General features: G+C 39.4%; 1 protein-coding gene across 3 annotated transcripts in view; it reads left to right on the forward strand.

Moving 5' to 3' along the window:
* The window catches only part of GABRA5 (gamma-aminobutyric acid type A receptor subunit alpha5), an 82,840-nt gene extending 75,118 nt beyond the window's left edge, over positions 1-7,722 (forward strand). For all 3 annotated transcript variants that reach the window (XM_004779161.3, XM_004779158.3, XM_004779162.3), the window contains exons 10-11: positions 1,094-1,305; positions 6,433-7,722. In XM_004779161.3, the coding sequence (XP_004779218.1) occupies positions 1,094-1,305; positions 6,433-6,735 (515 nt within the window). In that variant the 3' untranslated portion in view covers positions 6,736-7,722. The remainder of the gene's footprint in view (positions 1-1,093; positions 1,306-6,432) is intronic.
* The last annotated feature ends 4,027 nt before the right edge of the window (positions 7,723-11,749 follow it).

The following is an 11,749-nucleotide window of genomic DNA, read 5'->3' on the forward strand; positions in this document are numbered from 1 at the left end:
CTCATTTTAACTTGTGTTTGCAAGTAAGATTACATTCTGAAATTCTGGAGATTAGGATTTTAACGTATGAATTTGGGGGAACATAATTCGACCCATAACAAGTGCATTGTGCCCACACGCCCACACAAAACTGTGGTAAGGAGGAAGGCATCGCACATGTGGCAGCTGCGTGGGCTGTAAAGGGTCCTGCAGACCTGGATCTGAATACAGGTTCTCATTTGCCAGCTAGTGAAATGGGGTACATTGCTAAGTATTTTTAAATCTTTAAGCCCGTTGCCTGTGAATTGGGATAATAAGATTGTGGCTTAGATCAGTCTGGCACTGAGTGGATACTAGATAGATGGCTCATAATCAGCCAGTCCTCAATGTCCCCCTCCAGCAGTCTGGCCTTGCTGCATGGTCATTGCAGAGTTTCCACAGAAGCTAAGGCAGACAGGCACAGGCACCTCACACAAGGGCTTTGAGGGGACTTTGTTCCCTCTTGGGTAGAGTGAAGTGCTGAGATCCAGATCCAGATTCAGACATGGTTCTTCTCTTGAACTTGGCTCCTCGAAGTTTCCTGGAAGTAAGCCCTCAAAGTTGGGTTAATCCATGTAGAAGCAAGTCTGTCTCTAGTTTGCCTTGAGCCCAGTACCCACAGGGTACATAGCACATTTTATTGAAACTCTTCACTAGATGCCATGTGAATGTCATTGCCTGTTATCTATTGGGTATTGCCCCTTTGCCACAGAGGGGTATGACCTATTTAACACATCATTGTTGGACATGAGCTATCTGCTGGGCTTGGTTCAGGATAATAGGAACACAACATATGTATATATATCAGACCCAAGCCCCACCTTCCTCAGTTTATATTCTAGAGGAAGGAGCCAATCAATAAGATAAATCAAATAAGCAATATTATAAATGCTATGAGTTTGTTAAATGTTAGGAAATCAGGAGAGAGGGGCAAGTTCCATCTGGGGTTAAAAGTAACCAGTTCCTTTCCTATGTTCATCTGTCACAGTCAAGGGTGTTACCCTGGGGTCTGGGTGCCGATATTGATTCTTGTTTCCATTCTCCTTGCCTGACCTCCCGTCACTAACAACCACAGGGGTGACCACAGTGCTGACCATGACGACCCTCAGCATCAGTGCTCGGAACTCTCTGCCCAAAGTGGCTTACGCAACAGCCATGGACTGGTTCATAGCTGTGTGCTACGCTTTTGTGTTCTCTGCGCTGATCGAGTTTGCTACCGTCAACTATTTCACAAAGAGAGGCTGGGCCTGGGATGGCAAAAAGGCCTCAGAAGCCGCCAAGGTCAAGGTAAATTTTCACCCTTCATTTTCCTTTTTTCCAGAGAAAATGTGCCTGATTTAAAATAGCAAATATAAGACAAGTGCTTCTCCTCCCTGTCTCCCATCCCTCCAGTGAAAAAATGACCTCCTGCTTTATGTTCAAGGTCCCTATCAAGTCTTACTGCAACAGGTCCTGTTTCAACTTTGTTTTGAATCATTGGCTTCGATCAAGCAAGAGGTCTCATGCCATGTGAATGGCTTGGACTTGCATAGATTTTATTGCATATATATTATTTTGCTAAAGTATCTCCTGTCTGTTCAGTCATTACTTGTCCAGTTTTGAATTATACATCTTCTCTTCACTCTTTTGTCACTTCAAAGCAGTAGATCATCTGCAGGGTAGCTTTAAGGAATGAGGGGAGCGTGCCCCCTACTAGAAGCCTCAAAAGACACTCTGTTCCACTGAGGAGATGATTTGGTTCACTTAAACAATGCACAGTAATTGTGGAAAGCATTACTCTGTTCAAAGCAATTCAATATTGGGTATTTAGAAGGTGATCGGTGCCTAAATCTAAGGAATTGTTGAAGAAAACAGGTCACACAGAATTCCAAGCTGCTGAACCATGTCCTTGGTGAGATGAGAATAACATATATGGAACAGAAAATAAAACGGCACATGATAAACTGTGAATTATACCATGCATTAAACAAATAGGCAAAGCTTTTCCCCTGAGACAAGAGCAGGCCAAAGTTAACAGGGTAGACCTGAAGTAAAAATCTGTCCTTGAAAATCAAAGATCTGTCCATGAGAACTCAGCATGAAGGGAGTCCTGCAAGGTATTCTAGAAGACAGGAGTTGTATGGCCTGACCTCCCAACCAGGGCCACAAACCAGGAAGGGCAACCCAAGACACTTTTTACTGAGAACACAGCTGTGTCTCACTGATGGCCTCCTACTTGCTTTTTGCATTTAACACAGCTATTTCCTTCCTCCCCCTCACGACTCCCCTCCCATGCCAGAGTTTCAGTCTGGAAAAACCCATTTCCAAGTCCAGCTTTCCTGTCTGGCCATGTTGGATCCATGCTGTGGATCCTCTCAGGGGAGAAGGGACAGCAGGGAGGGCCTTGACAAGCAGCAACCCCAGGAGTGGGTGTTTTGGGGGTTGGAGACCAAGTGAGGGAGTAAGAGTGAGATGACCATAATGGATGATTGATGGTGACCTGGGAAAACATTTGTAGAGGCAGACTAGGGATTCTTGACCAAAGCATCTGGACTTGATGATGAAAATAAAAGGAGCCATGGAGGAGGTTTGCAGGGGGAGGAACATGAATGGAATTGGGAGGGAGGGCTTCCCAACACCCAGCACTATGTTGCCGGAAGTTAAATGATTGCTAAGGGCTGGGTCTTGGTGGCTATGTGACAGTGGACTGGAGACAGCGAAGTCTGAGTAGGAAATCAGGTGAGAGTCTATTACAGGAATTGAGGCCTCAGGCTCATATCTTAGAGTTTAAGAGAAAGGGATGGGTGGAGAGCCCCAAAGTGTCATGTAGGCTCACCATCCTTTCAGCCACCACTTTCACACTTGGCTCCACTGTTGTTACTCCTTGCCATAGACCCATATCTGAAGGGAGAGGGAGAGATGATGTTAACATAGATTGCCTAGTCCTAGATTAGCACTGATCTTTTAGAATAAGCAGTACACTTCAGTGTCTTGTGCAATTTCAAGACTACATGTTGTCCTCCAGAAGGCTGTGGTGCTGGGGATCCTACCATTTAGGACTGAAAGGGGTTGTGCAGCTGAAGCATCAGGACATCTGAAGGCATTCAGGCAGGGAAGTCACACATGAATTAGTGGTTAGTACACATTAATTAGTAAACATAGTATTAGCCTATCGAATAAACTGACTTTTACTTAGAAGTAGAGAGCTTGAAAAATAGTCTAGGTTCACCATTGTCACATGTTGGGATCTCCAGAGGCAAACATCAGCTAAGGGTTTGGGGTGAAACACAATTTTTAAGGGTGAACATCAGTGAAAGAACAGACCTTATTTGGAGCAACATTCAGTAGAGGAAGAAGTTGAAGTCTACCCTGAAGGAGTTGGAGTTGAAGGATGTCTCCCACCCACTCTGCCCGCAGTTGGGCAGCAAGTCATCCTGGAAAGCAGACTGGGGAACATCTCTGGGAATGCTACAGCCATTGTGACTGCTGAATCCTGGGCTGCTGCTCATCTCCCCAAGTAAAACATGCATTACCAGGACAGATTAGTGTCTTCTAAAATATCTGTTCTTTTCTTGGCCCCACCAAGAAATGGGAGCCATTCAAGGTAGTAAATTCATAGTTGTTTCTTCTTGCACACATGATCATTGGTATATGGAAGAGCTGTAGTATTTCTGAAGAGTGGCCCAGAGGGTCCCTACTCTGGCCCAGGACTGTTGTAGCCTACCTCACCATGTTACCATGTGGTCACCATGCTTTTTGTATCTGTTTACACATTTATTCTACCTCCCTTTTCACTTGCTTCCATTTTCTCCTTGTTCCATGTGTTTCCTTTCTACTTGTTATCTTTTCCATAGTTTTAATGGTTGATAGATTTTTTTTAATTTACTCTCCTATGTTTTCACAATTAAATTTTACCTAATTGTGCTATATTAATGGAACAGAAATTTTGCAATGTTTTATTATGTACATTTGCAAACTGACAGCAATGTTTAAAGAATCTTACAATGAAAATCTATTACAAACATTTTACTATGCTTGTGTCACTACCGTCTATTTGTCCATCATCTATCTATCCATGCATTCACTCATCTTTGATCCATCTTGCATTCTTATCCACTTCGAAGTAAATTTTAAAGGACAATACATTTCCCAGTAAATATACTTATATACATGTAAATTTATGTATGTCATTAACTAGAGTTCAGAATTTATTTACAGTTTGATTCTTTCAAAGAAAAATTTGCATAGTGTAAAATACACAGATATTAAGGATACATTTGCTGCATTTTGATGAACATGTTCACCTGTGTAATGCAAATCCCTTTCAAGATAGAGAACTTCACTAGTACTCCAGAAAGTTCACCATGCCACTTCCCAATCAACAGATGCCTTTCCAGTTTCTACCTCAACAAAGACAACTACCGTTCTGATTATTTTTTACCATGAATTATTTTGCCTGTTGTAGAAGTTTTTATTTCCCATTTTATTTTCTTTTCAGTGTTCCAGCATTCATTGTTAATGCACCACACCTAGTGCTCCATGCAATACTTGCCTTCCATAATACCACCACCAAGCTCACACAACACCCCACCTTCTCCCCTCCCCTCAGTTTGTTTCTCAGAGTCCACAGTCTCTCATGGTTTGTCTCCCCTTCTGATTTCTCCATCTCACTTCTCCTCTCCATTTCCCAGTGCCCTCTGTGTTATTCCTTATGCTCTGCAAGTAAGTGAAACCATACGATAATTGACTGTCTCATATATAGTATATATGGACTATATCTTCTTTATCCATTCATCCATTGAAGGGCATCTTGGTTCTTTCCACAGTTTGGCAACTATGGCCATTGCTGCTATGAACATTGGGGTACAGGTGGCCCTTCTTTTCACTACATCAGTATCTTTGGGATAAATACCCTGTAGTGCAATTTCAGGGTCATAAGGTAGCTCTATTTTTAATTTCTTAAGGAACCTCCACACTGTTTTCCAAAGAGGCTGCACCAACTTGCATTCCCGCCAACAGCGTAAGAGGGTTCCTCTTTCTCCACATCCTCTCCAACACACATTATTTACTCTCCTGTTAATTTTGGCCATTCTAACTAGTGTAAGGCCATTCTAACTGGCCATTCGAACTGGTGTTATCTCAATGTGGTTTTGATTTGAATCTTCCTGATCCCCAATGATGATGAACATTTTTTCATGTGCCTATTAGCCATTTGTATGTCTTCTTTGGAGAAGTATCTGTTCATGTCTTCTGTCTATTTTTTGACGTGATTATCTGTTTTGTTTGTGTTGGGTTTCAGGAGTTCTTTATAGATCTTAGATATCAGCCCATTGTCTGTAGTGTCATTTGCTAATATCTTCTCCCTTTCTGTGGGTTGCCTCTTTGGTTTTTTGACTGTTTCCTTTGCTGTGCAGAAGCTTTTGATCTCGATAAAGTCCCAAAAGTTCATTTTTGCTTTTGTTTCCTTTGCCTATGGAAACATATGTTGAAAAAAAGAAGTTGCTGTGGCCAATGTTGAAGAGGCTACTGCCTATTTTATCCTCTAGGATCTTGATAGATTCCTGCCTCACATTGAGGTCTTTTATCCATTTCGAGCTTATCTTTGTGTATGGTATAAGAGAATGGTCAAGGTTCATTCTACACATAGCTGACCAGTTTTCCCAGCACCATTTATTGAAAAGAGTGTCTTTTATTCCAATGTATATTTTTTCCTGCTTTGTCGAAGATTATTTGACCATAGAGTTGTGGGTCCATATCTGGGCTCTCTACTCTGTTCCACTGGTCTATGTGTCTGTTTTTGTGCCAGTACCATGCTGTCTTGGTGATCACAGCTTTGTAGAAAAGCTTGAAATCAAGCAATGTGATGCTCTCTCAGTTTTGTTTTTTCAACATTTCCTTGCTAATTTGGGGTCTTTTCTGGTTCCATACAAACTTTAGGATTGTTTGTTCCAGCTCTTTGAATAATGCTGGTGGAATTTTGATCAGGATGGCATTGGAGGTATAGATTGCTCTAGGCAGTATAGACATTTTAACAATGTTTATTCTTCTGATCCTTGAGCATGGAATGGTTTTCCAACTTTTTGTGTCTTCTTCAGTATCTTTAATGAGTCTTCTGTAGTTCCTTGAGTACAGATCCTTTACCTTTTTGGTTAGATTTATTCCCAAGTATCTTATGGTTGTTGGTGCCATAGTAAATGGAATCAGTTCTCTAAGTTCTCTTTCTATATTTTCATTGATAGTGTATAAGAAAGCAACTGATTTCTATTATAGAATTCTTTAGTCAAAACTGGCCACATGGGGTTGTAGGCTTAGAAGTCTGTGGAGAACTGCCTTTCTCAGAGCTAAGTTGATATTTCTCTCTCTCTCTCTTTTGAGAGATTAACTCTTCAGTTGCCTGCAAATGTCATGCCCTTACAATCTTATTATATTTTCCAGAAAAAGGAGCGGGAACTCATATTAAACAAGTCAACAAATGCTTATACCACTGGGAAAATGACTCACCCCCCCAACATCCCAAAGGAACAGACCCCAGCAGGGACCTCAAATGCATCTTCAGCCTCAGTAAAGCCTTCTGAAGAGAAGACTTCTGAAAACAAAAAGACTTACAACAGCATCAGCAAGATTGACAAAATGTCCCGAATTGTATTCCCGGTTTTGTTTGGCACTTTCAACTTAGTTTACTGGGCAACATATTTGAATAGGGAACCGGTGATTAAAGGGGCTGCCTCTCCAAAATAACCCACCACACTCCCAAACTCCAAGAGAGCCATACTTCCAGCAGAATGGTACCAAGGAGAGGTTGAGCTCAGAGGGAATTTCCATATTCGGGCACTATCTTTCAGGAAATTTTTGCATGTTTAATAATATGTACAAATAATATTGCCTTGATGTTTCTATATATAATGTCAGATGTTTCAAAGATGTCACATTGATAAATAAAGCAAACAACTTTCTAGGAAAACAGGAGATAATGGCTCTGACACTCAGATACTCAGTATCTTACACTGATAGTTTACAAACAAGATAAGTATATTTTTAACTGTTCCAAGTGTTACCTAACAATGTTTTTTATACTTCAAATGTCATTTCATACAAATTTTCCCAGCAAATAAATATTTTAGGAAATGCTCCATGATTATTACTTGACCAACTCTCTTGCAAGAAACAAAGATCACAAAGAGCACATTTTTCATTAAAAAGGAAACTGTGGGCATTTATGTACAAAACTAATTGCCTTTGATAATTCTTACTGTTCTGAAATTAGAAAGTACTGCATGATCTTACATTAAGAAATAGATTAGGCAAATATTTATGCAGAGAAATTTAATAACAGAAATATATGGTATGTTAGACTAACAGATAAATTATTTCCCCAAGGAAAAATTTAACTGCTTTAAAAATCTTTTTTTTTTTTTTTTTTGAAAAGAAACATTTCTCTCACCCCACCCACCTCCCTATCCAACTGAATACTGATCAGAGAAAGAAAAGGAAGTGTTAAAACAAAAAGTGATGTGATGACAGTCTTGGCATTTGGCCCATGCATTCACTGGCTGAAACATTGACCACCTCCCTTGGCAGCCAGCGTGTAGTGCTTCAGTGGTGAGAAATTGTAATTGAGTTATTTTCCATTTTATTTCCTTGTACTTATTTCATGATTGACTTACTGCTCTGTAGCTTTTGTATATGAACCTTAAATGTTCATTAAAAAATAAAAAATGAACCAATGTTGTGGATAAATGTCATTTTTTGAAAAAAGAAATCCTTATTTTGGTGGGCTCGTTTCCTAAAGATGCCATAGAGAAAACCAATCATGAAACTGCTTTGAAAACAAAAACAAAAAAACCTCTTGGTTGTTCATGTCTGTTTCAATTTAATTCTCTGGAGTAGGGTAGTAAAAAGAAAGCAATTTCAAAAAGGGTTAATGAGTAAAACCTGAAGTTCATTGCCATGACCTATGTCACATGCATCCTATCTGTGGGTGTTGCACAGTGGGTTCTTTCCATGGGCAAAGTAACTGCTCAGTCCTTGCTCCTACCATTTGATCTTCATGAACAGTGATGCAAAGTACTGCATTTGGACAATCTACTTTCTGTCGAAGGAAGTATCTGGGAATGACAGGTATAAAATAAACACTTCCTGCCTCCTCTGTGACTCAGTTGGAATTATAAAAGGGGAATTATGATGGTTAGCAAACAGTATCAAAATTAGGCCTGTCTAAATGGACTACATAATGGTAAGCAATTCTTTAATACCAATTTACTTCACTGTATTTGGTAGACACAGCCATAGCCATGGCTGTGGACACACACATAGGCAGATATTCAGCAATGTCTTTCATCCTGAATAACCATGTACATGCCCCCAACATCCATTCATTGAGGACTCCACGTATTTATCCTGGAAAGACTTTTCATGGGATTTAGTTACCACATTTGAGTAGTAGGAGAGATCATTTTGTTCTTTAAAAAGAAGCATGCCCATTTTTCACTATCTCTGCCTGGTTTCAGGATATCACACATAGAAAGGTAAAGGTCAACAAAAAGGTGCTCTTAAATCTTCAAGCAAGAAGCATTTCTTGGTTATACATGGTACTATATTTGTAGAATTAATATGTGTGTTTTTCCTATGTCACAACACAAAATCTGCCATAACAAAAGGCAAACCCAGCTCAGTATGAAGCTTCTGTTTTATCAATTGTTTAGTTATAGTCTGCCTATACAGTCCTCACAGTTCAGCATTGCACTGTAGTTTGGAGAAAAATATACTCTAATTTAGTTTTAGATGGCTATACATATAGACACCTTAAAGGTCTAATGGAAAATTATGTCTTCCACATCAAGTTGCAATAATTTTCTTGACAAGTTCTAGCCTCTGTTACAGAGAATCCTAGGAGCTCTGTTGGGTGAATTCCAGTTTGAAGGTATGCCTATTGCATTTACATTCTGCTTAGTCTGAAAAAGGATTAATATTTAGTGAAAAAGATCACATTAGTTTTCTGCTCTCTGATTTTGTATGGTAGATATTTCAGTTTGTTATTTTTAATGAGGACATAATAAAGAATCACCTTGGGAAGAATGATAACAAGGCAAGAAATAAAATTTTTTTGGAAATAATTATAAATTACAGTGTCCTACTTTTAGAATGAGGGTATGTATTTCAATGTATTTTTTTGACATTACCATAAATAGAATATTCTAATAAGTGAAAAATTAGTATTACTTTTGTATTTCTCAAGAATCTATGGATCTATCTAGGGCAGACTTTGGCTAAAGATGGCCTAAATTCTTGTATAAATAATTGGGTTCAAAATGCTTCTAGAGTAACCATAAAAGTTTAAGTAGTATAGCACACACTATCCTACCTCACTGAAGGTTAATAAAGAGGTTGTAAATCTTTTTTTTTTTTCATTTTATTTTATTTCTTTTCAGTGTTCCAGCATTCATTGTTTATGCACCATACCCAGTGCTCCATGCAATACATGCCCTCCATGATACCCACCACCAGGCTTACCCAACCCCCGACCCACTCCCCTCCAAAACCCTCAGTTTGTTTCTCAGTGTTCACAGTCTCTCGTGGTTTTTCTCTCCTTCCAATTTCCCCCAACTCACTTCTCTCCATCTCCCCATGTCCTCCGTGTTATTCCTTATGCTCCACAAATAAGAAAAAGCTTATGGCAATTGACTCTCTCTGCTTATTTCACTCAGCATAATCTCCTCCAGTCCCATCCAATTTTATATAAAAGTTGGGTATTCATCCTTTCCGATGGAGGCATAATTCTCTATTGTATATATGGACCATATCTTCCTTATCCATTTGTCTGTTGAAGGGCATCTTGGCTCTTTCCACAGTTTGGCAACTGTGGCCATTGCTGCTATGAACATTGGAGTACAGGTAGCCCTTCTTTTCACTACATCAGTATCTTTGGGATAAATACCCAGTAGTGCAATTGCAGGGTCATAGGGAAGATCTATTTTCAATTTCTTAAGGAGTCTCCAAACTGTTTTCCAAAGTGGCTGCACCAAACTTACATTCCCACCAACAGTGTAAGAGGGTTCCCCTTTCTCCACATCCTCTCCAACACATGTTTATTCTATTTGTATGTGAATGCCTTAGAAATAGTGTTTAATGTCTCCTATGGAACAAGCTATTGGAAGTAGGCATAGTAAATGAGAAATCTGTTTTACAAATAAACATTGAAACCCAAAGAGGTTAATCAATTAACTCAAATCATGTCTTATGTTAGAAGAAAATGCAGGCCTAGATTTTAGTTCTCCTAGTTCCTAACTCCATGTTCACAAAACCATGTGATTGCTTCCAGGGGGGAAGTTGATTTAGATAAAAAATGTAACCTAAAAGGAAAAATCTTGCTTTGTGATCTGGTTGAATGATTATCTATTAAGAACACCTTAGAGGAGGGGCGCCTGGGTGGCTCAGTGGGTTAAAGCCTCTGCCTTAGGCTCAGGTCATGATCCCAGGGTCCTGAGATCAGGCCCCACATCAGGCTCCGCATCTGGCTCTCTGCTCAGCAAGGGAGCCTGCTTCCCATCTCTCTGCCTGCCTCTCTGCCTACTTGTGATCTCTGTCAAATGAATAAATAAAATCTTTAAAAAAAAAAAAAAAACCTTAGAGGATATTTTTGATTTATATTTATTTTTGTTTTGTTTTTGTTTTTGTCACTGAAAGAGTGACCTTGTTTTTTTTTTTTTTTTTTTTTGCATGTCAGTACTATTACACAGTCGTATGTAATAAAATTATAAAAAGATACAGGAGGAAAAATAATTGATGTGTAATAGTGCATACATGGGAAGTAGAAGGTGAGGAATGGAATGGGATAGAATTTACAGGTCTTACCTGCATCTATAACATTAATTTTTTAAAAGTTGAGGGGTACCTGGTTGGCTTAGTTGGTTAAGTGTCAGACTCTTGATTTCAGCTAGGGTCTGATCTCAGGGTCATGGGATTGAGCCCTCAGGCTCTATGCTTAGCAGGGCGTTTTCTCAGGATTCTGTCTCTCTTTCTATCTCTTTCTCTCTCCCTCTGCCCTCCCCCCTGCTCATGCTCTCTCTCTCTCTCTTTTTTAAATTTAAATTCATTAATTAACATCTAATGTATTATTGGTTTCAGAGGTACAGGTCTGTGATTCATCAGTCTTATATAATATCTAGTGTTCATTACAACACATACTCTCCCCAATGTCCATCACTCAGTTACCCCATTCCTCTACTCTACCCCGCTAGCAATCCTCATTGTACTTCGCATGATTAAAAGTCTCTTATTGTTTGTGTCCCCCTCTGATTTCATCTTATTTTTTCCTCTCTTCCCCTATGATTCTCTACTTTGTCTTTCTCTGATTGACTTATTTCACTTAGCATATTACCCTCTAGTTCCATCCACTTCATTGCAAATGGCAAGATTTCACTTTGATGGTATCCATTGTATATATATATATACCACATCCTTATCCATTCATCTTTCTATGGACATCTGGGCTCTTTCTACAGTTTGATTATTATGGACATTGCTACTATAAACATTGGGGGTGCAGGTGCCCCTTTGGATCACTAGAATTGTATCTTTGAAGTAAATACCCAGTAGCTGAAATCATGACCTTCTGTACCTTTTTTATGTAAAAATTCTGTGCTTCCATGATCTTAGAAACTCTTTTTGATAGAATGGACCTGTCAGTGCAGCACTCTCTATCTCACCTCCCCCCATCTAAAAGACAAAGAAACAGCAAGTGAGGGAATTGGTA

The sequence above is a fragment of the Mustela putorius genome, unplaced genomic scaffold (genome assembly GCF_011764305.1).
Source record: "Mustela putorius furo isolate JIRA1106 unplaced genomic scaffold, ASM1176430v1.1 tig00003972_pilon_pilon_pilon, whole genome shotgun sequence".
NCBI classification, from domain to species: domain Eukaryota; kingdom Metazoa; phylum Chordata; class Mammalia; order Carnivora; family Mustelidae; genus Mustela; species Mustela putorius.